This window comes from Camelus ferus, chromosome 13, assembly GCF_009834535.1.
Source record: "Camelus ferus isolate YT-003-E chromosome 13, BCGSAC_Cfer_1.0, whole genome shotgun sequence".
NCBI classification, from domain to species: Eukaryota; Metazoa; Chordata; class Mammalia; order Artiodactyla; family Camelidae; genus Camelus; species Camelus ferus.
In genome coordinates this window covers 10,512,773-10,537,677 of record NC_045708.1, presented here as the reverse complement: position 1 = coordinate 10,537,677, position 24,905 = coordinate 10,512,773, and the positions used below count along the sequence as shown (strand labels likewise).

The following is a 24,905-nucleotide window of genomic DNA, read 5'->3' as shown; positions in this document are numbered from 1 at the left end:
GAAATATCTGTTACAATGTGAAGACAGATTTGGGTCAGCCGTCTGGGGCTGCTCTGGCAGAGCCTTCCAACCGGCTCCCCTGCCCCTCCACCCTTGACCAGCTGCATCTTGGGTTGCTGCTCCTCCTCCTTGGGCCTCCAGAACTCAGCTCCTCTAGTAAGGCCCTGAACCCTTGTCCATAAAATGCAGCAGCTTACTCGGCAGCTGGTTCCTGAAGTTGATGTCCGGGTGGACACACATGGCAAGGCGCAAATGCCGTTGACCCTTCTGCCTACTTGCGAGGATTGCAAGGCAGGATGTCAGACTCTGCTCGCTGGGATCATCCCCTGAGGATCTCCCCGTGGCCTGCATGCACCTAAAGGTGGTCAGTGTAGCTTCCAGCCCCAAGGGCCATGGGACCTTTATATTGTGTCCCCCCTGTAACCCAAGTGTGATACACCGGTGTGCTATGACCACGGTTAGGAAACTGCAAGAGAGGAAATCAAACGTACAATGGTAACACTACCTACTGTTTATCAGCGCATGGTTTACCAGGCTCTTCCACGGCAGACCTCATTTAACCCTCATAAGAACAGCCAGTAAGGATTATCATCCCATTTTACAGAGTAGGTGATAGGTTCAGAAGGGCGAGTTGCTCAGGTTGATGAGCTCAGTCCATCCTTCCCTGACTGGGGTGCCTCAAGGAGGTACAGTGGGTGGGCTGGGTTAAACAATGTGTTATTGGAGTGACAGCTGGACTGGAAAGTCTTAGGGAAAATTTAACTGGTAAATAATGTGAAATTTTTATGCTGAAATAAGCATCATGAAATAGAACGAAAACTTTGCACACATTTGCAAGATCAAACATGAAATTTCAAAGAAATGTTGTGCTTTACGGGGGGCTACTTTGAGCGAGGCCCCCAGACCCATGGGGAGTAGGGGTGTGTTTTCTCTTCTGCCATCAGTGATTGAGATACACTGATAGTGGACCCAAGACTTAAACTTTTTTTCTGATTCCACATCCCATGCTTATCCCACTTAGAAAACTGTTAAGATTTTAGGAGACTTCTAGAGAGAGTAGTGTGAGTGTGGGCTTCAGTTGAACGTTGGGCATGTGAAGATGGGAACTAGGGAGAGAGTGTTCCAGCAAAGGAAAGGAGGCAAGAGAGTGGTGCTGTGTAAGGTGAACAATGGCCGGAGAGGCAAGAACATGAAGATGTCTAACAGGAAATAGGATGAGAAAGGTGCACTGGCTTCAGGAAGTGCTATCTGGCAGGAAAGCCTGTGGGATACTAGCAGTGATGAGACCAGTTGGAAAGCTAGAAGTGGGAAGGCCTGAACCAGAGTAGCAGGGGACGGCTTGCAAACAGGAAACCATCAGGACTTACGGAAGGATGGGGTGAGGGTGGGGCATGATCAAGGAGAGGGAGGTGGGAAGTCTCTGGCTGAACGTGCACCCCACCTGAAGTGTCATTTAAACATCCAGGTGGCTATTACCTGCCAGAGAATCATAATAAATATGATGCAGACCAGACATTCAGGGCTCTTGATCCATGAGGTCTTGAGTCCCCTGGTCCCATCTTTGATCTTAAACAAACAAACAAACAAACAAACAAACAAAACCATCCAGGTGAAAACAAACAAACCATCCAGGTAGATAGCACAGGGAATATTAAATAGCCTGTCATAATGAAAAACAATATGTAAAAGAACATATAAGGGAGGAAGGTATAGCTCAGTGGTAGAGCATGTGCTTAGCATGTGCAGGGTCCTGGGTTCAATCCCCAGTACCTCCATTAAAAAAAAAACAATAATTAGAAATAAATAAACCAAATTACCCCCCCCAAAGAATATATATATATAACTGAATCACTATGCTGTACACCAGAAGCTAACACAACATTGTAAATCAACTCTAATACTATAAAAACAAACAAACAAACAAACCCATCCAGGTGGGGAGTTAGCAAATGGTTAACAGGAGCCAAGGGCTGGGATTTGGGTGGTGAAGTATCTGCCTCTAGGTGAAAATTGATATTGAAAACGACTGTCATCAGAGAAGTTGTCATCAGAGAGCAGGAGAGGAGGGGCGCTCCTGGTCAAAGAGGCCACCTGAGGAAGTTTGAAGGAAGGAAGTGTTCAGCAGTAGCGAATGATGGAGAGAGGCTGGAGTCATTGTCACCTAGTACCTGGCACATAGGAGGCACTCAAATATGTGTGAGAAGAATGAAAGTAAGAAACAGGAGTAAGAAAATGATACATTCAAGACAAGTGATTTGAAAAAAGTAGTGGTAGAATCTGGGCAGAATGTTAAGAGAATAACCAACAGAGGGTAGGCTATAGCTCAAGCGGTAGAGCCAGTGCTTAGCAAGTGGGAGGTCCTGGGTTCAATTCCTAGCACCTCCTTTAAAAATAAATCAGTGAACCTAATTACCTGCCCCCACCAAAAATAAATAAATAAATCTGAAAAAAAAAAAAAAAAAAAAGAATAGCCAAGAAATTGTTGCATTTGTTCCAGAAAACAGCAGGGACCTGCATGGCAGCTTCTTGCGACACTGAATCCCTGTCATTGACCATTAGGAAACTGCCCCACCCTGCAGGGTGGAGGCTGGAGTGCTGTGGTATTCAATGTGCGGCTTTAGGTAAGGTTCCGATTTAATGCAAACCTGGGCCTTTCCCATTCAATTGCAACTTTTAGGGATTAAAAAAAATACTACTAAACGGCTCACTTAATTTCATTACAAGTCACTTCCTCTTTTTCCCCCTTAGAGATAAAGAGGACTTCAGATTAGTGAGCTTGCCTCTAAGTCCTTTTAAAAAGGTTATTTAAAAAGACTGTACTTTCTGAGACTCCCACCCAGACATTTCTTGGTACGTTATTTTAAAAAAATGCTCCAATTTCCCTCGCTTAGAGAACGGACTTTCCCTTTCAAATCTTTCAGGTTTTAAAACTATTACTTTGAATGGGAGAAGCAGCTACCAAGGGCCTGGTTTTAGTGGGGCGCAGACACACCTGGGGCAGTGCGGGTGGACGTGAGCGAGGAGCCCCGGCCTGGCTCTATTTACTGAAGGAGCCAGAGGCCGAAGTCCAGAAAGGGATGCAGGGAGAGAGCGGCCGGGTCCCTGGGGCCCCTCCCCCGCCCGTGATCCCCAGGGCGCCCCTGCCCTTTGAGCCCGGGCGGCTCAGGCGCTGGCACGCGGGGACCAGCCGCAGGCAGGCGGGCAGGATGCTGCGGCTGCTGGCGTCCAGCTGCGCCCGGAGCCTGGGGGCCGGTGGGGGCGCGCGGGGACTGCTTCCCCCGCAGGGCACGCGTCCTGCCTTGGGGCTCCGTGGCCTCGGCTGCAGCCTGAGCCGCCAGGCCTCCGACGCCCCCCGGAACCAGCCCCCCAGCCCCGAGCTAGTGGCCCGGTCGGTGGGCATCTGCTCCATGATGCGGCTGCCCGTGCAGGCCTCCCCCGAGGGGCTGGACGCCGCCTTCGTCGGGGTGCCCTTGGACATTGGGACCTCCAACCGGCCTGGGGCAAGGTAAGGCCCGAAGGAGGAAGGACTCAGGGACACGTGTCGGGACAGCCAGGCCACCACTGCCCCACAACCCAGGGTCAGGTCGGAAGGCGGTGCCTGGCTTCAAAATGCCCCTAATCCTTTGAGAGACAATTGATTTCCTCCGTATCTCATCCAGCAACCGCCAGGGCTCAGCACATGTCATCCACTGGTAAGGAAAAGAAGGTTGGGGACCCAGTCTTCTCCACGCCCCATTCCCAGGCCTTGCTGGGATGGTGGCTGTGGGTACCCCAGTTTACAGAGGCAGGGGACATTAAATTTGAGAACAGAAGCTGGTTGCCCCTTACCCAAACTTCTAAATATCATCTGACTCAAGAATTGCTCAGATTAAGGCAATTTTCCTAAGGTCAAGTTAGAGCAAGTAAAATTGATTTTCATAATTATTGAACATCAGCTATTTCTGATTCGGCTCAGCAGCATTCCATTTAACTATGGGTCTAAGTTATAAATGCCACCTTTTATTAAATGTCTACTAAGTGCAAGATGCTTTGCATAGATGACTTCATTTAATCCTTACAACAACAGGGTAAGGTAAATATCATTATTATTTTAACAGATTAGGAAATTGAGGCTCAGGTAGATTAAAAAATTATCTAATGCTATTTAGTAAATTGGTGGTGGGTGGGCCTCTACGTCTGTGCCTTTATCTCTACACTATGTACCCTAGATCAGTGGTTCTCAGCAGGGGTTGATTTTGTCCCTGGGGACATTTGGCAGAGTTTGGAGGCATTTTTGGTTAACATAATGTGGGGGAGGAGGTGCTACTGGCACCGAGTGGGTAAAGACCGGGGACACTGCTAAACATCCTGCAATGAACAGGATGACCCCACCCACCTCCCAACAAAGGTTCACCCAGCCCCAGCCCAGAGGCTGGGAAGCCCCAGTCTAGGCAGGGACCTTAAACCTTTAGGGATGGCTCACAGGATGACTCTTCCTCCTCCAGATTTGGACCCCGTCGGATCCGCGAGGAATCAGTGCTGCTTCGGACAGCCAACCCTAGCACTGGAGCCCTCCCCTTCCAGTCCCTCATGGTTGCAGACCTGGGCGATGTGAATGTCAATCTTTACAACCTTCAGGACAGCTGCCGCCTAATTCGAGAGGCTTATCAGAAAATTGTAGCAGCCAGCTGTATTCCTCTGACCTTGGGTAACGGCATCTGCAAGGGCCAGTGGAGTTCTCTGAGCTCAGAGTTTATTTTCCTGAGCTGGAGAACACTTATTTCTCCAGGACAAGGCACTGTGAAATGGAGACAGTAGGAAAGGGAACATTTTTAGTTCATTGATTTTAACCCTGGGGAGAAGATATCTAAATTTTTGGAATAGTATGACTGACAGGGATGGATTCGGGTGAAGCAAGTGAGGCATTCACCTTGGTGCAAAATTTAAGGGGTGCCAAAAAGTCAACAATTTGTGCTACCTGGTTTTCCTTTTTTGCCTCAGGCTCCTATATGGCTCAGAACAGCCCAGTTCCTGATCCTACGTTTCTTTAACATTTATCATGGACTTTGTTGCATTGATTTTGATTTTTAAAAATATTACATTAAAGTAGCATTTACCTTGATGACTGAGCTTTTTTTGGTGTCCCTTAAATTTTGCATCCGGGCAAGTGCCTTACCCACCTCACCTTGTCCCAGCCCTTAATTCTAGGCCTGTGGAAGGCTGCCAGCAGGGGCTCAGTTGTGACTTTTAAACTATTTCAAGGACATTATTTTAATGACTTTATTTGATAGGAGAACTGCAAGGGGGATCCTTTCTTCTCATCAGGGTCTATGTCAATCTATAGGGCAGCTTTCCTTTTACCCCCTCCCCCGACCCCCACCCCACTCTCACTGTAGCGTTTCTTTTTCGGTTCACTGGCAGTCAAAAAGTCATGTACCTTTTTCTAAATATCCAAATTTATTTTTGTCGAATTAGAGGACCTAGCTTACAGAGCATAGTGTAAGGAGTGGGGTTGCTGGCTGGCGTGGTTTGAAATCTAAACTCCACCTCTCACTAGCTCTTCTTACTTCATTTCCTTACCTGTAAAATGGGAGTAATAATACCGACCATCTATCTCCTTATATTGTGCCAGGGGCATATAATGCAAGTTCATATAAAGTGCCCAGCTTTGTGTCTGGCATGTTTTAAGCTTCAGTAAATGTTAGCTATTATTGTTATTCTTAATTATCAATAGTAATACTTTTCTAGGCCTGTGCTGTCCAATATGGTAGCTCCTAGCTGCATGTGGCTATTTAAATTAATTACAATAAAATAAAATAAATTCAGCTCCTCATTTGCACGAGCCACATTTCAATAGCCAATGGCTCGTGACCACCACGTTGGCCATTGCAGATACAGAACACGTGCATCACTGTGGAAAGTTCAATTAGAGCTGTTGCGAGCATTTTACCTGTAAGCCTTAATTTAATTTCCTCTTTTAAATGACAATGTAATGTCAAACATTTAGTGGCTATTTTCCTGCCACTGAACAACATCTTATTTTAGCTGGGGTTATAGTTCTTCACTGTAATTGAAAGGGTGGCAGAATGGGGCAAATTGAAGATTGTTCTAGGTGATGCCGGGTCCTCAAATCTTATCCACTTACCTACATGCCAGATATTTTCTTCTTTTTTCTCTTTGAAGGTGGCGATCACACCATCACATATCCTATATTGCAAGCAATGGCAGAAAAGTAAGTCCCAGAAGGCTGGGCCCAAGCGAGGTTTCAAAATTCAGGAGCTGGGGAATGAGTTGTTTGCTGCCAGATGGCATCAGGTGACCTCTGATGGCCCAGGTTATTGGGGGTGATAGAAAATTCCCGACTGAGTTGCTTCTGTGGATCAGAATTAAGGTTGAGCTGCAGGTGTGTCTGTCAGTCACCAGCTGGAAGCCAAGACAATTTATTCTTAACACTCTGGCCACCCTCCCATGCCCTAGATCTGCTCCGGTATGCACACTCAGCATTTGCTTCTGTTTTTGGAAGTTGAGCCCCAAGTGAAATATACAACCCCCATTAAGTTCACTTTCTGTTTTGCTTCAAAGGCCGAATACAAACACTGACAAGCACGATGGTGTTGCTTGCAGAGGAGAGGCCCTGTTTTCTCCTGAAAGGGCCCCTTTCCCAGAGGATGAGAATATGGACTTTTCCAGTAATGAAAGTCTCCCAGGGATTGACTAACTTTGGTTAATTAGTTTGAGAAAGAAACAGACCTGCCAAGGCAGTGCAGCTCCAGAATTCATATATAGGAAAGATACGTGGGTAGCATTCTGGTTGGGGTGGGTGAGTGGGTACAAGTCTTTTCTTGAAGCTATGTTTGCCTGGCATTGACTTGGATTGTCTGTTTATTTTGGGTGGCTGGCAGGGTTGATGGAGATTATGGAGAGAGAGGTGGGTGGGAGCTGCTTCTTGGCACCACAGTTGGAGAAAGGCTGGAGCTGTTTAGTTGAAGCCTTCAACTGAGCTCATCTGAACCACCACCTTTTATCCTCATCCTCCCAGCCCTCTCCATCTCTAAGTGAAGAAAATTCTGGGTGATCGGTGGGGAGCGTCAGCTAAAGCAAATGACTATTTTTTGCCTGACTTCTTGGAGCTTATTGCTCTTCTGAGATGCTAAGTGGCTTGAAGACATAAACCAGTTAGAAGACTGGTAATTGATACCAGGTCCCCCCTCCATGCCTGTGAATTGTCATCAAGTTTTGGTGGCCTGGAGGGTGGCTGTGTTTGGCCCCCCTGGGAGGCCTGCCCTCTGAGCTGCCCTGTTGTCATCAGGCACGGTCCCGTGGGGCTGGTGCATGTGGACGCTCACATGGACACAGCCGACAAGGCCCTGGGGGAGAAGCTCTATCACGGGACGCCCTTCCGCCGTTGCGTGGACGAGGGACTCCTGGACTGTAAGCGTGTGGTGCAGATTGGCATCCGGGGCTCTTCCACAACCTTGGATACTTACAGATACAGCCGGAGTCAGGTGACAGAGCGAAAACCCCTCCCTTAGTCCCCAGCCCTCAAAGTGCCCTCTTCTCCATTGCCCATTCAATGGCAGCTATAGATTCAATGGCAGCTTTGCTAATCAAGTTTAGAAAGTAGGAACGGAAGCTGAGTTTGTGTCACGTGTAGTAGAGAGGAGCGAGGATGTTAGTCCACGAGGCAGAGGAGGGCTCATCGCTGGGGAGGGAAGACAAGCAGAAACAAACCAAGCCCTTGGATGATGCTGGCTTGGAAATGCTGAGCAGGTCCAGACCCAAGGCGAGTGGCTGACTTCTTAGTTCTCAACCTCAAACCCATTGGTAAACACATAGGATGAGACCCCAAGGGAAAAGACCCACATTCTTTGCTTTTAGAGTTTGCAAAGGCCAGTCTTCTGGACAGCTGTTCAGGAGGTGCTGGCATGAGCTGTCCATGGTTTCTCACTCTTGCTTTAGCCAAGACCTTCTCTGATTCCATCTCCATAGGTCAGCTTTGACTTGCTCCCTGCTTCTTTACTGGTCATCGTCCCGCCCTTTCTCACCTGTGAAACAGGGATGATAGTTTCCTCCTCGCGGAGACTGAGGGTCAAATGTGAGGTGCACGGGAGCTTAGCATGGGGTAGACCCATGGCAAATGCCCAGGAGGTGCTGCCGTGCAGGAGGGTCGACCCTCTGCTCTTTGATTTTTACCTTCTCAGGGCTTCCGGGTGGTGCTGGCTGAAGACTGCTGGCTGAAGTCACTGGTTCCTCTGATGGGGGAAGTGAGGCAGCAGATGGGAGGCAAACCCATTTACATCAGCTTTGATATTGACGGCTTGGATCCCGCCTACGCCCCGGGGACAGGGACGCCTGAAATTGCTGGTCTCATGCCTAGTCAGGTAAGGAGGCTCCACCGGTGACAATTCCTGGGAGTGAGGATACTTAACTCCCCACTTTCCTGGGACTTCAATTGAGTCTTCAGGAATCAGGGTGGGATTTTAAAGGCAGAGCACCTGGGCCCTTACTGTTCTCAGGGCCAGTCACAGGTTTGGATTCTCTCTGATTGATGAGTGACTGATTTTGGCAAGGACCCTCATTTCTTGGGGATGTAATAATCCTTTATTTGATCTTGCTGCCTCTGGCCCACCTGTTCCTGGGGACAACATTGTAGCACCCCCTTTGCAAAACACCAAAGTTATCTTTTTGGGGTTCAATTTTAAAAGTACACACAATGGGATTAACCACCTCCCAAGGGAGTTCGGAAGTTTTAGAAACACCCAAATAAAGTTCCTATAGGTGTGCTGAGCATAAACACAGGGAGGCAGAATTGGAGTGTGGTTTTAACTAGAAGGAAAGCTCAGGGGGTGTACCTCTGTTCTCTTCACTACCCTATTCTTGGGGCCTAGAATAGTGTCTGATGTATCAGTAGGAGGCACTCAAAGATATTGGAATAAATGATTGAAGACTGTTTGAACCTAATCAGTTACTTTCTGTGCTTTCAGAAGGGAGGACCATCTTAACTGTCTCTCTCAAAGCCGTTCTCAGTTCACGTCCATTTTCTCAGCTTCTCATAACCTTCTGGCTTTTCACCTGCAGAAGGGAAGCAAAGTGATCCTCTCCCTACCATCCCCCTCGCTTCTGTCTTCTGGGCACATCTCACTACTTCTCACTACTCACGTCTCAGTACTTCTTCCATCTTGGCGTCTTTGCCTGTGTCTTTCTCTCTGCCTGGGCCACCCTTCCCCAACTCATCTGCTTCGTCAGCACTTGAGCTAAGTGCTTCCATCTTAGGGAAGCCTCCCCCCACCTCTTCAGGCTGTCACATGTCTTCATACTATTCTGTGCTTGCTTTTCTTGAAGCCCTTAATGCATGGCCTTCAAATGGCTGCTTTGCTGGTCTCTGTGATGCCCCCCAGTGTGCCTGGTGATCAGTGAATGTTGACCGAAGAAAAGTGACAGTTCCAAGTCAAAGGGCGGGTCTGGGCTGGCAGAAATCTCTACTGGTGGCTTTCTGTTGTAAATGATGACCACTGTGGACAGCTCAGGCTTGATCTTGGAACAGGCTCTGGAGATCATCCGGGGTTGTCAAGGCCTGAACGTGGTGGGTTGTGATCTTGTGGAAGTTTCACCGCCGTACGATCCTTCTGGTGAGTAAGGGAGACCACTGTGATCCACAGGCAGCTGCCAGTTTAAAATTAATCTAGTTAATAAGTAGAAGATGGGTGGGTCCTCTTGTGTAACTTAGGGACCTGCTGGGGATGTCCAACAGTGAGGAAAATACTTTACAGACAGGAGCCAATGAACCCTAACAAAACCCCTGGGGGGCGGCCAAGGATGATTAGCTTGTCCACCTGTCAGCAGAAGAGTGAAAAACTAGCCCGCAGTTCAGTGACAGGGCGGCACAGTTCCACCTGCCTTTGATATTTCATTGGAAAGTGAATTCTCAAGGCATAGATAATATTTATTAACATTAATAAGGTGGGGGAGTTAGCTGGTTTAGGAGAGAGATTCAAAGCAGGTGCCATCCCAATAATTTTAATTTAGAAAAGCTTCCAGAGTTAGGCCTATTAGCCTCAGAGGGTAGATAACAAATACAATACATACCATTATTATAGGTTTTCCTTTGGGGGAAAAAATCTGTTCTCGGAGTAAACAGAGAACCCTCTGAATTTTAAAATACTATTTCTGAGCGATCCTCATGGAGCAGAATGCCAGGGAAAGCATGTCCACAGGGCGTCGGGCGGTGCAGAGAGGAATGTGGATGGATGGTGGGGCTCTGGGAGACGAAGCACAAAGGGATGAAGGCTGGGGGGTCCCGAGAGGCTGGGTCCCAGGAGGTGGTCCATGCGCTGTTCACGTTCGGGTTTCACTTCTTTGTAGGAAACACAGCCCTCCTAGCGGCTAACCTGCTGTTTGAGATGCTGTGTGCTCTCCCCAAAGTGACAGTCGTCTGAACCTTGTACTTTTCCAGCTAAAACAACAAACTGCACGGATGACAAATTCTCCGGACGAATTTATGCACAAGCTGTCTGAGTACTAGAGTTTATGCCAATAAAACTTTCCATCAGAAGTGTCATTGGTTGGCTGTAAAATCAGGGCATTCAGTAGAACTCTGATCCAAATAGCTGATATTCTTAAGGAGTATGAATTAACTTAAAAAAAAAAAAAAGCACTTGTGCTGCTTTGATTTTTTTTTTTTCCCTTGAATGGTGATGGAGGAGATCACTTCTCGGCCTTTTGGCTAAGATCAAGTGTGATGGAGAAGAAAGGGGAAAGGGATAGAAAATTGATTATCTAAAATTTGGAGGAATGAAATGAAAAAAACCCTGTGAAATAATACTACAGAAACATTCCGTATTTCTCTAATATCCTCCTTTAAAACATAGCTCTCCCTCTGAGGAGCTGAGGACTGCACCTTGGTTTTAGGGTTGTGAATATAAAAAAGTTTGAAAGAAAGTAACATGGAGATCCTAACAAAGAACCTTCCCACACAAAACCCCAGGAGGATGCACGAACGTTTTCTAAACCAGATGACATCAGCTGACCTCCAAAGAGCTATTTGAAAAAAAATTAATTAAAACATTTTTTTTTCTTTTTGGGGAGGAGGTAATGTTTTATTTATTCATTTTAATGGAGGTACTGGGGGTTGAGCCCAGGGTTAAGAGCTATTAATGACACTTCCTTAACCCACTGCCTCTATGCCTCAGTTTTGTATTATCTTCTCTTCAGGCTGATCCACCCTCTATGACAGCAGTTTCTGAAATCTGCAGTCAAGGCATGCTGATCTTAAGTGTGTGCTGAATTACACGCAAATGCAGTTTTGCTAATGTGTCCACGATCAAATTATCATCTTGTGACATAAGAACTACCCATAATCATCACACATTAAAATAGTTTATTTCTGTTTCCAGTCTGTAATATTATTAAAACAAAGTAACATCAGTTTCAGTGCCTGTTCACAATAGAAAACAAAAAACAACATAAAAAAAAGACACCATTTGCCAAATAAGTTATTTGTTCCTAAGAGTATCAAAAGTGCAAAATATTCACCTTCTTTCAGGTCTGTCTCGAAAGTATAATCATCCTCCTTGACAAACTGAATGGACAGATTCAGCAGCTGCCATGCTGCAACTGTTTTCAAGAGACAGTGTCAGGTATTTGGACGTGAGCAACATTATCTGTAAAGATGTTTTGCATCAGCTTTTTTGATAATTTTACTTAGGAAAAAATGTTCCAGTGTTTGCTCCTAATCCCTTTCCCCAAACAATGCAAATCACTTAAAACACATTCAGGTCCCATTTCTTTTATATCAGGAACGTTTTTATATAACGTTTATATACTGAATGAGGGGGAAATCAACCTATTATTTGAAAACCACAACCAAATTTTCATGATCAACAAGTGATGGCAGCAAGACCGTGGTGCCTAACGGAAGTCAGGGCAGGCTCCCTCACTGAAATGTTTAGTTGGAGCTAACAAAACTCTGTGTTAGGCAAACTGTGCCACCAACCCCTGGGCTAATAAAACAACATTTTTTAAATGGGTGATTTATCTATAAAGATTTGTTTTAGGCCAGTTTTTGTCCCCATCTGCTAAACCTGATGCATAATCTGTATCAACGAGAAAAACCTACCTCTAAAAACATCAATGTTGTCCGTTTCAAGATACTCAAAAGACTACGAAGTTAAAGCCAAATTTGGGTCTGTGAGATTACACATGTGACAAAGAAACATGGTGGCACTGGCTGAGCAAGACAGTGGCTCAGACATTTGACACAAAGGTAAACAAATTCATGGAACAACATTCAGGAGGAAAGGCTTGGGTGGTCAAGGGTAAGGGTCAGTTTAAAATAAAAGCTTCCTAGTGTCCTCTGGTGGGACATATCTACCATCCCCAAATATATCTGTAGAAGATTGTTTTTCAGATTGAAGTATTTGTTAGAAATGTTTTCACCATTATCACCTTCTTTTCTTGGTACAAATAAAAGATGCAGCTGTCTGAAGGTGCTTTTTATTTCAATGATAAAAATTTTTTTAATGAAAAAATCTGGGGATTTTTTGGTTTTCAGAAATTAAGGTCAGGAATCCCATTAGTACCAGAAATTAAAAAAAAAAAAAAGTACCACTGAACCAAAACACTACTCATATAAGCAACTTGGCCATAAAAGACAGAAAAAAATGTTTTGAGTACTTGGTGCATCAAGGAGCCAAAAACGAATTCTTTGATCACTTTTACCTGGGCCAGGTGCCATGAGATATGACAATCAGGATATACATCCATTTTTAGAGGAGCATGTGGAAAAATAAAGCCTGGCAGTGATTTCTTTAGTTTTTAAAATAAAGCTATAGATTCCATGAAAACTGCAGGAATTTCTGGGCTCAAGTAATTTATTATGTGCCACTGTAAGCTCAATATTTAAATTATTCAGGGTCCAAATGGCTTAGTTTAAAGCAGTTATGATTAAAGAAATTACTAACCTATTTTGTCCCATCAGTGATTTTTGACTCTTCACTTTACAAAAGGACAATGTGCTTTGACATTTGAACTCTTTGAGGTTGTCCAAACTCCACTGGTGATTTGCTCTAAAAAGAAAAGGTAAGCTCTCTAACTGGCTGGTACGATCCTGCCCGGAGCCCACTGTTCACTGGAACTGAGCGGGCTAGGGTGCTGATGACAGGTCTCACCCTGTTACCGGTGAAGCAGTTGCAGGTTAAGAGTGAAAACAATTAAGATGAGACATCAAAATATAGGCCAGAAGCTCAACGTAAGCAAAACAGGAGTCTAGAACAAGTATTGGCTCATGAAAGAGGATGGGAAGATACAGCACTTTAAGGGTAACAGTGTTCAAAATACAATTGTTGAGAAATTTTAAGTTCCTTGATACAAAGACATGTCTGGTATTTTACTAAAGAGACACCACTGGAGGGAAGAGGTTCTCTGAACCTGACTCATGGCAGGAATAATGTCTTCAGTTGAACATCTACTGGCTTATAGCAGCTTATCTCAACGTTCAGAGAAGATTACAAGTTATGGCTCCTAATACCCATACCCTAAAACTGACGAGGCAGAAAGGCATCTGGAAACATACTTGCAAATGGCTCAAGGTCATTACAGTACTGCTTGCTGTGCAGATCCCTCCCCGGCTACCTTTAGTGCTGGGGAGGAGGCTGCCAGGATGCTCACTGAGGCATTGCTTCAGTCTCTGACCAGCTGACCCTTCTCTCTCGTCTTGGGAAGAAACCCAAACTTACATGCAGAACCCCCAACTCAACCCTATGCTTTTAAAACCGTGGCTGACAAACTGTTGTAGGGGGATACCCCCAAAATGTACTTTTAGCCATTTGCTACCAGGGAAACTATTAATGTAAGACTTGGAACTAGGCCTCTTCTGAGATGCAGGGCCCAGAAGCTGCCGTGGGTTGTCCCATTGCTACAGCATCCACTGAGGCAGAAGCCCAGCACAGGCCAGGCAGGGGTGGGGTGGGGAGTGGGTGGGGTGAGGGCGGGCTGGGGAGGCATGGCAGGGTGGAGGCGGGAAATGACCTGACCAGCACACCAGGCTCGCAAGGGTCCCTCCAGGTTCCGCTGCAGGGTTGAGCCCCGTGCTTCTCCCACAGCACAGAGGCAGGACAGGGGAGGGCAAGCATGTGGTGGGGATGACAGAGAGAGAGAATGAGCAGTCTGTTTTAAATAGTGCGGCATTCAAATGAGGGAAAAAAAGACACCCAAAGGAAAATCTTTTGCTCTAGGGAATTCAACGGGCGGTGTTTTTCACTCCTAGGTTAGAAGAGGACAAAGGAAAGATTCTTCTAGCCATTGTTCTAGAAGAATGAGCTAAAATCTATACTCTGTCCTTTGCAATTGTTTGAGTCCTGAAAATACCTGTTCACGGGGGCCTGTAAAAAAGTCTGAAGAGTTTAAGTCTCTTTCTGAAATCCTCTCAGTCTAGCTCAGGCCATGACGGGATATAAAACCTCTGTAGGGAGCCTTCCAGCAGCCGTTCCATCCATAAGGACAACTTGCTCAATTTTCCTTTGATGGGCTTGGATCCAAGGCCATAGGAAGGTTTCCCTCGAGATTCACCCAGATGGAGGGAAGAGTCAAGATCACTGCACGACCCCATGGCTTCCTCCTCCTCGACTGTTTTTTGGGGTTTGAAGAGGCAGAAGTATTTTTTGTGGCCATTCAGAGCCAGGACGTAGCCAGTGTAGTCCCGTTCCATGAAATGCTTGTCATACTGGTTTGGGATTGGGGCTGCATCTTGAGCAAATTCTAGTAAGTATTCTAGCCATTCTCTGTGTTTATCTAGACTCAGGAAGGAAAAATGGAGGCAGCTGCTCCTGTAGGGCAAACACAGTGAGGATTTAGGACACATTTCATGACACATTCAATTGCAGGGAACAAAAATACCTCAGTCAGATTTCAAATAATAGAAACAGGCTTTGTGTTGGATGGGGGTCTGAATACAGAAAAAATGAAGGATTTTTGCAGGAGCAGGAGGGCCTCTACAACAGCTGCAACATCCCTTCCCTGTCCCTTGCTGGCCGTCACTCATGCCCCTCTCAGTGTCTGGCATCAGGAAAATGCACAAGAGCTAGAGAAGAGAGCGTCCTGAAAGGGCTCAGGGAAGGAGACTGAGTTCAAGCTCTTCTGTACAGAAACAACAGTCAAGGGGAAAAAAGGGTCCTGCATGACGGCTTAGATTTCTGGGTTGGAAAGGTCACAGCCCACATCTAGCTGCATGGAGAAAGCCCGTCACGGTCCAGGAGGAAATTTCCCTCCCACCCCTTCCCCCTGCCATCTCTCATCTGCACACACAAGCTTACCCAGTGAACGTGTAGACCTCCAAAGCGAATTTCTGCAGCAGGCTGGTCTTGGTGGAATTTGACAGGATAAGGACCACGTTCATGTGGCCTGGCCTCAGGCGTACCAAGTTACTGGTGTACGTTACATCTGTGAGTTCGGTTACCTCCACAAAGCCTTTTTTAGGAATCTTGCTGTGGAAAAATATCGAGGAATGAAAATTTTGTAAGATAGGGGAATGCCATTACTTTTAAAAGGAATGAGTGGAAGAAACTATGCTCTAACCAGATTAGATCTGTAATTTAATATTCTCAAGCCTGACACACTGGCAGGACAAGACTGATCCTGATTTGGTCATGCTGGGCTTACAAAGAGCCCTTCAGACGCTGCCGTTCAGTGGGTGTAGAAGTGGCTTTAGGACAGGGTGAAGGCCATCCACGCGGTTATGGTGATGCACCGTTCTCTGCTTCTGGCTCACCTAGCATCTCCCTGGCATATTTCTGGGCTTCTTGCCTTCATCGTTAAATCTAAGATTGAGAAACTGAGGGTACTGAGTAGAAGATAACTAGTCCTGTGTCTAAATGCCTAGATGGGCCCAGTCAACACCTGTTAGTAGTGACTTTTCCCTAAACACACATCTCACACAAGGAGGGGAACCAGAGTCCTGAGATGTACTATACACTCGGACGCCGCTTTACCAGACTCCACAGGCTGTGGGTCTGCTGCGGGGGTAGGGATGGGGTGGGTTTGGCATCTCGTTAGAGCAACCTGCTATGCTCCTTGGTGAAGCTTGGCTCTGTCTTCCCGGTCTTCTCGTGGGCTTCCTCTTTATCTGGAGGGCTAGACTCCCGCTCATCGTTTGAGTCACTAAAGGAAGAAAAAGGAGTTTTACCAAAAAACCACTAAGAAGGTTTGGGGTTCACCCTTCAGACACCACACAGAGGAGCCAGGGAGGCTCTTACCTGAAAGCCTGAATGATGACAGTGCCGAAGAGGATGAAGAGGGCAGAGAAGACCAGGGACAGAAGGGGCATCATTTCCCGCCTAAAATGAAGTTAACAAACTCTGGTCAGCTCTACTGGGCTGCTGGCACGTGTCAATGTATGGTTTTAGGTTTCTTCTTTCTGGCTCAAAACAACCCTAAACAACCCCAAACCAAAAAGCTTTCCTGTTAATAAACACTTTCTAATTTCATACAAATAGAGGTTTTTTGGATGGTGGTGGTGATGGTGAAAGCACAGATTTTTTTTTCTCACTGCTTTAATTCACAGATCACTTACTCAAAAAATTTGACTTGTGTCTTAGCATTAAATAGGCTGTGCTGAATTAATTATGCAGAAGGGAAACAAAGGACTTAAGCTGTGAACATATGGAACATTCTGATGTCAAAGGTAGTATCAGCTGACTAAAAAGTCTGTGGAATTATTTCTTTGATTCTGACCTTTTTTCCCCCTGGCTGGAATAATTCAGATGTGGCCCAGAGGGGTGGGGTAGGGAGAAAAAGCTGACTTCTCAAGATCTCCTCTAGGACTGGTGTTCTGGAATTTTATTCACCCACGAACACCCACGAAAGGCCTGCTGTCTTTTGGGAGCTGTCCTGGGTGCCAGGAATCACAAACGTGAGTGAGACGTGGTCTGTCCTTCGGGAGCTCTCGGTCTTACTGGGGGTGGGGGTGGTATGTCCCTCCCTTCTCTGATTAATTCACTGATTCGCTTGTACATCTTTCCCCTGGACTCCATGTGACAGGCCCTGTGCTGGGCACCAAGGTGCGCTGATGAAAAGGATGGTCCTAGGCTATACTGTCCGAGAGGGCAGCCAGGGTGATCCTTTCTTTCCCAACCAGCGGGAAAGGGTCAATCAGCAAATATAAAAAAAGGGAAACAAATTGCTGAAAAAATGTAAACACTCTTCCACTTGTCTATAAGGAGTCTACGCTGAAATCCTTTGTGGAATCTTTTCAAAAGAAAAGCAGTGGTCCTGGTAGTAACGAAGAAAAAGGAACTCAGGCTGGAGATATTCCTACCAGTTGCTGTGAAACAAGCTGTCCCAGCAGTCTGAGACGTAGCCAGCAGCAGAGTAGAACCACCGGAGGAGAAAGATCTGTGGAGGAGGAAATGCACGACGGTCAGGACTGGGCCCCTGAGCCCCAGAGGGAGATGCCCCCCCCTCCCCCGACACAGCCCTGCCAGGTGACCACTCTCCTGGGCCACGTGCTTATTACAGGGGCAAGCTCGTCGGTCAAGTCCGGGAGCACAGCCTCCGAGGACAGAAGAGCTGGGTCTTTCCGCAGCTGGTCAAGATAACCCAAAAGGATGAATTTATCGCTCTCGCTCCCGGTCCAGGGATCCTCCAGCGTTTTGTACACCACCCTACCCGCCGTGTTGCGCCTTTCTAAGATAGATACCTGGGAGAGAAAGAGAGAAGACCATCTGAGTTCTCAAAAGAATCCTGTTGTTTGGTTGTTCTTCCGGGAAGATGGAAAAAAGAGTCTAGTGAAGTCAGCAATAAGCTCAAACACAGACACGGATGACTATACAATATTTACAAGAGATTAAAATTTTTCTGACAAGAGAAATTAGCTTTATGGAGACTTTCCAAAGCTTCTTTTAAAAGTTCAAGCTCTTTCTTCTCAATAGATTTGGCTCCGTAACCTCTGACTTAATGTTATAATGAAGGAAACCTTTGTTTTTTAGAGAGATTTCCCATGATTACCAAAATGATGAAAAAGAGAAGAATTTCATGCTTCTGCAGAGAGTGATGACAAAGGAGGGGAAAGGAAGGTGAGATCAGTTAGGGAGAAGTTAAAGAGGCAGAAGTACAGGAAGGGGAAATTTCGGAAGCATGTTACTGGTAGCCTAAGGAAGATTTTACAAACTCGGACCTGCCAAAGGGAAAGACTGGTGGAAAGAACAGATGCTCTTTAATCTTTACCCATAGGGAAGATGCCTTCTGTGAAGGCCCAAAGCTGAAAATCTAGGTGAAATCCCCAGGGTATAAGACTAGTTTAAGAGTGCTTTCAAAACAGGCTTTAGAGATTTCTGGATTTCCTGGAATCTTTATTCAAAAATCTGGAGGAAGGAGGAAACGGATTTAGGTGCCAGGTGCTTGTGAAGAGCTTAGGACCAGGACAGAATCCATGACTCACCGCAGATTTTCCTCGAAACGCGTCACTGTCTGGTCGTAAGGTGTTGGCAAACTCCTGCTGCCGATTGCTGTAGACGTGCACGAATCTCACTGTGTCTCGTGTGTTTGCCAGAGCAAAGGACAGAAAGGCCTCGAAGGGTTTACTCAACTTGGCAGCCTCAGTGGTCAGTAAAACCACACAGTACCTGCATGTCAACAAACAAGAGAAGACTTTGTAATGAATCCCTGAGGCCATGGCTACAACCTGTAACGGCAAGCAGAGGTGAGGAAGAGGTGATGCTCGTCTTATTGGTAGTGAAAGCTTCGCCTGGAAGTCTCTAATGAGAGATTTCCAAGGCATTAAGGTCCTGCTTCTTCCTAGGCTGGTGATGCCTACCCCAGACCAAACCTCATGACATTTAGAAATGTCCCTGAAGGCAGTGGTCACTGAATCCTTGATGCAGAAGGGCAGTTTCAGAAGGCATCTGTTCTATAGATAAACAAGAAGTTCATACTGCAGAGCAAAGGTAACTATATTCAATACCTTGTAGTAACTTATGGTGAAAAACAATATGAAAATGAATATATGTATGTTCCTCTATTACTGAAGCACTGTGCTGTCCACCAGAAATTGACACAACATTGTAAACTGACTATATTTCAATTAAAAATAAATAAAAAAGAAGGCATCTGTTCTAGCTCTCCCCTCACAGGCAGGGCTGGCGGAACCCATCTCAGGCCAGGGCCAAGGGGCCTCATTCTGAAGGGCTTACTCTGCAGTGGTTCCAATGCAAAGTTCATCTAATCATTCATTCGTGCATTCATTCTCCCAAATATCACTGTGCACTTACTACAGGTAAGACAGACAGTGCTCTTCTCCCCAGTGGGGGAAGGCAGACAACAGACAGAATATATTGTGACAAGTGTTATGAAAACAAACAAAAAGTGAAGTGGGGAGAGAGAGTCCAGGGTGGGCTGGGAGTCCCTCTCCATCACACAGGCTGGATAGGGAGACGTCACCTGAGAGGGTGACATTTGAGCAGAGACCTGAATGAGGTGCTGTAAGAGGAAGTGGGGTCAGGGCATTCCAGGCAGAGGGCACTGCAGTGCAGAGACCCAGAGAAAGAGACTGACTTGATCCGTCTCAGTTTTGGAAAGATCGCTGGCTGATGTGGAGAACTGACTGGAAGGTCCGAGAGTGGGGTACAAGAGAGAAGGTTAGGAGGCTAACATGTTGGTGACGAGAGGTGACGGTGGCCTGTTCTGGGGTGGCAGTGGTAACAAAGGTGAGAAGTGCGTGGACTGGGGATATTTTGTGAAGGCTGTGTAAATAACAATCCTTAAAGTCCAGGATTATCTTCTTTCTATTTAATTAAAGTCTTCTCTTAGTCTATAAAGGAATCTGAAAAATCTGGAAACATGGGGAAATTTTCCTATTTTAAACAATATATTAGTTGTATTTTCAAATAATGTGATCAATGTTTTCCTTTCATATCCTGACTCCTTTCACGGATGAAATGGCCCTAAATTTAAAGGCACTGCTTCATTCATCTGAAAGAGGTATAATAAGTATTTTCCCTGTATTTCCAGACTTTGTAGACACTTCGTATGAATCAGTATGGCTCAGCCTTGCCACCCCCAGCCAATTACCTTACTATTTCCTCAGTACCATCACTTCCGTACTGTGTAGCCACTAACCTGGCTCCTCTCCAAGACCTCCAGAGGCTCACCCTGTGTGGAATCCTCTGGTAGGAACAGGAACTCTCTCGTAGTCCACGCTGCTTTAAAGTGACCTGTTCTCTCCCTGGCACCTGGCAAAATCTACGCATCCTTCAGGGCTCAGCTAAAAGGTTATTACATCTTAGGGGATCTTCTCTGGCCCATCCAATAATCTGGTTCCGAGGTGCCCTGGACTGATACCCCCCCCTCCTGTCACAGTTGTTCATCAGTATTTGTGACAGGAAGAGTAATTTCCATCACAGGTGGACATTTAACTGCCTTGTAGTAAAACACGACATGCCCCTCTGTTGCCCTGATGAGGAGGGACAAAGCCTTCAGTCCTTACTTCCTCTGTCGGTGAGACCGCTTTACGGGGCAGAGTTCATGGAACAACTTCTGGCTGGTGAGCCTGGCCGCCAGCAGGTACTTGTTTTGGGTGACGAAGTCATCGATGACCTGCTTCTTCATACCTCGGGCCTGGAGAAAAACCAAGAGACAGTTGATTCTTACTCAGTTTTCTCACTGAAAATAGGCTTGACTTCTAGCTTAGTAAAAATGTGGCTGACCCTGGCTAAAGTAATATAACCAAGTCAGTCAGAGGCGTTTGAGCAAATAAACATGTGGCGATCTGTTTCACCAACGCAGGGCTGAGAGCAACGATGTGGCTATTTCAGGTCAGTGTTTTCACTGGAGAACTTTTGTACACTGTTTTATGCTAGCAGATTTAAAAACTCAAATAATTTTGAAGTTTTAGGCAAATTTAATTCCATTCAAGATTTACAGCAAACTGAACAATTAAAAATAAGCTTCAAAGTAACAATGTTACTAAGTATAAAAGACCACAAAACAGTGTGATGACCTCTTTGTCATGACTAACTTTCATATGTTTCAAAGGACTGGAGTTATATATAGCAGGTTCTCTGACCAATGGTTATTTGGAAAATATTGGTTAACTGGTCTTCCAGATGCTGACAAATTTTATTACTTATATTAAAAAAAAGCATCATATTGATGAACCAATCTCATCAGAAAGTTTGAGAAGCTGTCAAAGTCACATTGGCTGATACAGATTTTTTGAAATTTTAATTTTCTTGGAAGCCTGAATTTTATCATTGGCAACAAATACTGCGAGTTGTTTCCCTTAAAGTGCCAGGCTCACTTCATTCATTTTAAAGAAAATGTCTGCCACATACCCAGCTCTGAGCAACCACAGTTGTCCGTTGATTATTCTTTTAAGTGAAAACAATGTTTCATCAAAAAAAATCCCCCAAAACTCGCTAGTTCAGAACTCTCGAGTTAAGCAATTACATAAATGCTTGTCCTCAAGACAACCCGTGCACTTTGGCCTGCAGCAGAAGGGCTTTACAGACACTTCCCATTTTGTCAAACAGAATAAAGGTACCAAAAAGACTCGTACTCAAGTGTTAGTTGACTTATTAATAAAATTAATACTTCTTACTGCAACATCGAAGCTATTCAGTGAAATGAGTGTCTTTCTGTGTGCTTTTATGTGGTGCTTAGGAGTGAAGAACACAGACCCTGGCAGTCTGGTGCCCAGGCCTTGGTGTGTCCATGTGGTTATGCACTGGCAGTTTTATCCACCACTGCTTTTGCACCATTGGTGCAAGTATCAACACAGAGAAAGGACAAATTATGTCTCAGTGTTACTGTGAAGACAGTTTTGATCTCACAGGCTCCCGTAAAGGGCCTTTGGGACTTCCCCCTCTGCTCCCAGGGGTCTGTAAACCACATCCTGAAAACTTCTGTCCTATAGAAACCTGTGATCAGGTACATTGGGATACAGGTGATGTCCATGGCATCACGGGTCCTGAAGCCCCGAAATGTCCATCAACACAAGAATGAATAAAGACATTACCCTGTGGCCACAAACACTGTACAGCAAAGGAAAACAAATTGACTAGAGCTGTGAGAAACCACTGGCGCTGCTAGTGTTACACTAAGCCCCTTGCTGTTGGGAGGACTCGGTTTATGTTGAGAATACATTTTTATGTTCATAAGAGCAAATCGGAGGGGAGGATATAGCTCAAGTGGTAGAGTGCAAGCTTGGTGTTCATGGGGTCCTGGGTTCAATCCCTAGTACTGCCTCTAAATATAAATAAATAAACCTAATTGCCACCCCCCAACACCAAAAGAGCAAATCCTTTAAAGCATCCACTGTACCAGTAATTTTGTTAATATATTTGCGTTACAGTTTTCCCCAGGGGATAACTAAATAACAAATCTCAAGAGTACAAGCTATTACTGAAAAGCAATTTAGGAAATATTCATAAGATTAATCCTGGATTGAGATGATCTTCCTTTCTCTCTTCCACAACTGGCATGTTCGCTTTCTCTCTCTCTTAGCTCCTTTGGAGCTGCAACTAGGCACCCCGTCTTTTTAGTTACTGATGGTTGTCCTGCGTTTTGTCCTTGGCTCCCTCCTCTCCTTACTTTACATAATGATGCCCGAGAGAGCTCCCAGACTCGAGATTTCAACTTCTAACCATTCACTGATGAGCCACAAATATCTATCCTAGCTCATCTGCCTTTTCTAAGATCTGGACCCCTGCCTGATGGACACCTCCCTGCAGATTTCCTAAAGGCAGTCCTAATTCATATGTCCGCAACGAACTCATTACCTTCTTCTTAAGCCTGCTTTTCTTTCCTTACTCTCCACTCTCCCCCTCTGGTTCTGCCACACACAATGTCCTTACCTCAGTCTCACGTCTCAGGAATCCTTCTATGGTCACACGGCCCTCAGAGTTTAACGGACACGTAAGTGAGACGCCTATTACAGTGGATGGAAATTGCCTTTAGGTCTTTCTCCTCCCCTGACTGTGAGTCTGAGGAGGACAAAGACTTGAGGACAAAGAATACTCTGGATGTCAGAGCTGTTTTTTATTTAGTACACAGCAGGCAGGCAATGAATTTATTGAAGAATGAAATTTTATAGAATTTCTCTTTCTTCTCATTCTAGCCTCCTCTAAGAGAAGTATCGGAGGGTCCTAATTGATTTTTTTAAGATAACATTAAAAATATAAAATACATGTTCGCTTTATAGGGATTTTTGAAAATTTAAATATTGAAATAATACATAATTGTGCCATCAACAGATAACCACTACTGTTTTGTTGTATTTATTTCTAGTTTTTTCCATGCGTACACACGCACACACCCCCACGTGTACATTCCTGTTACAAAACTGAGATCAGTGTATAAACTGCATACACAATTTTACATCCTGCTTGCTCTTTAACATTGTGTTATGAAAGTTATCCCCATCAGTAAGTATTGTCAAATTACCATTTTAAATGGCTATGTAATAGTGCCTGTTTGGGATGGGCCAATAATTATCCTACCGTTGGGTATTTGTACTCCCCCCTCATTTCTGGTATTATGAATGGTGTTTAACATCTCTGTATGTAATTCTTTGTCTGAGCTCCTGTTCCCTTACAACAGAGTCTTGTAAGGTAATCTCATCTTCCTCAGGTCGTTCCTCGTCACCTTAATGAGGCCCCTTCTTGGCTGCTCTACCGTGAAAATGCGAGCCTTTTCCCCAATCCTCTTCATTTCTCTCTCCTGTCTTATTTTTCTCCTTTGCACCTCCTGCTATGTAATATACCACGACAGAGTGTGTTACACTGATTGTCTGTTGACCCACTAGGACACAGGATAGGGAACTCTGCTGATTTTGTTCAGGGCTGTACCCTCAGCACACAGAGCAGTGTCTGGCACATAACAGGTACTCAGGAGTACTCTCCTGCTAGGCAGCTGGTATTTTATCACCCAATCGCTTTTCTGAAAATTTCTGAAGCCTCTTCCAGCAAAGGCAAAAACCAGAAGAGCCTGTTTCTCTGTACCCTCAACTCTACTGAGTATTTTTACTTAGAAAATCTTTAACAATTTGATGAGAGAAGAAAATGTTAAATTTGGTTTCTCTGATTATTGAGATTTATTTTTTTAAAAGTGTTTATTAGTCACTTGAATCTCCTCAGGATTTTGTTCATATTCTTAGCCCATTTTGGGGGGGGGGGTAAAAAATTTTGTTTTCATTGAGGTGAAATCCACATAATATGAAATTAACCATTTTAGTGTATAATTCAGTGGCATTTAGTACATTCACAGTGTTGTGTAACCCTCACCTCTCTCTAGCTCCAAAACATTTTCATCACCCCAAACAAAAACTCTGTACCTATTAAGTCATTACTCTTGGACGTTTTGGGTTGATCTCCTTGATTAGAAGCAGCTCATTAGAAATAAAAGATAACAACCTCTTTTACATTGGTTGTAAATATTTCCCTTACTGTTTAATTAAAAAATTTATTCATATAAAAATTTAAGACTTATAATCAAGTTATTAAGATTTTCCAGCAAGATTTAGCCCAATGCTTTTAGCCCTTCCCTATCTTAAGATCAGATAAATATTCACTACATGTTCTCTCAGTTTATGGGTTCTTTTTCTTTTTTAGTGATTTTAATGTAATGTTTATTTTTATTTTAAGAGCAAGATCAAACAACTTTTATTCACCTGCAGGATTTTAATACCATGGAAGGCCAATTAAAAGCTTTTACCATGATTCAATACTCCTACACTTTTGAATATTAAATTATGAAACTAAAAACCTCCAAGGGATTAATGGGATGAAATGAAAGAGTACGGGTTTTTTTCTTTGTTATTGTTGTTTTTTTTGGGGGGGGAGGTAATTAGATTTATTTATTTATATATTTATTTTTAATGGAAGTACTGGGGATTGAACCCAGGACCTCGTGCACACTAAGCATGCGCTCTATCACTGAGC

At 44.9% G+C, this 24,905-nt stretch overlaps 2 protein-coding genes across 4 annotated transcripts in view; one reads left to right on the top strand and one right to left on the bottom strand.

Moving 5' to 3' along the window:
• Window positions 1-3,062: 3,062 nt before the first annotated feature.
• Window positions 3,063-11,367, top strand: AGMAT (agmatinase). The gene is made up of 7 exons (XM_006188310.3): window positions 3,063-3,505; window positions 4,485-4,687; window positions 6,163-6,211; window positions 7,289-7,484; window positions 8,181-8,360; window positions 9,524-9,608; window positions 10,342-11,367. The coding sequence occupies exons 1-7, from the start codon at window positions 3,078-3,080 to the stop codon at window positions 10,413-10,415; spliced, it is 1,215 nt and encodes a 404-aa protein (XP_006188372.2). The 5' UTR covers window positions 3,063-3,077; the 3' UTR covers window positions 10,416-11,367.
• A 1,088-nt stretch (window positions 11,368-12,455) lies between these two features.
• DNAJC16 (DnaJ heat shock protein family (Hsp40) member C16) overlaps window positions 12,456-24,905 on the bottom strand; it is a 33,142-nt gene continuing 20,692 nt past the window's right edge. For all 3 annotated transcript variants that reach the window (XM_006188238.2, XM_014562280.2, XM_032495246.1), the window contains exons 8-15: window positions 20,453-20,583; window positions 18,410-18,593; window positions 17,486-17,668; window positions 17,288-17,364; window positions 16,227-16,307; window positions 16,033-16,131; window positions 15,288-15,458; window positions 12,456-14,801 (exon numbers count right to left, since the gene is read on the bottom strand). In XM_006188238.2, coding sequence (XP_006188300.2) covers window positions 14,402-14,801; window positions 15,288-15,458; window positions 16,033-16,131; window positions 16,227-16,307; window positions 17,288-17,364; window positions 17,486-17,668; window positions 18,410-18,593; window positions 20,453-20,583 — 1,326 coding nt within the window. In that variant the 3' untranslated portion in view covers window positions 12,456-14,401. The remainder of the gene's footprint in view (window positions 14,802-15,287; window positions 15,459-16,032; window positions 16,132-16,226; window positions 16,308-17,287; window positions 17,365-17,485; window positions 17,669-18,409; window positions 18,594-20,452; window positions 20,584-24,905) is intronic.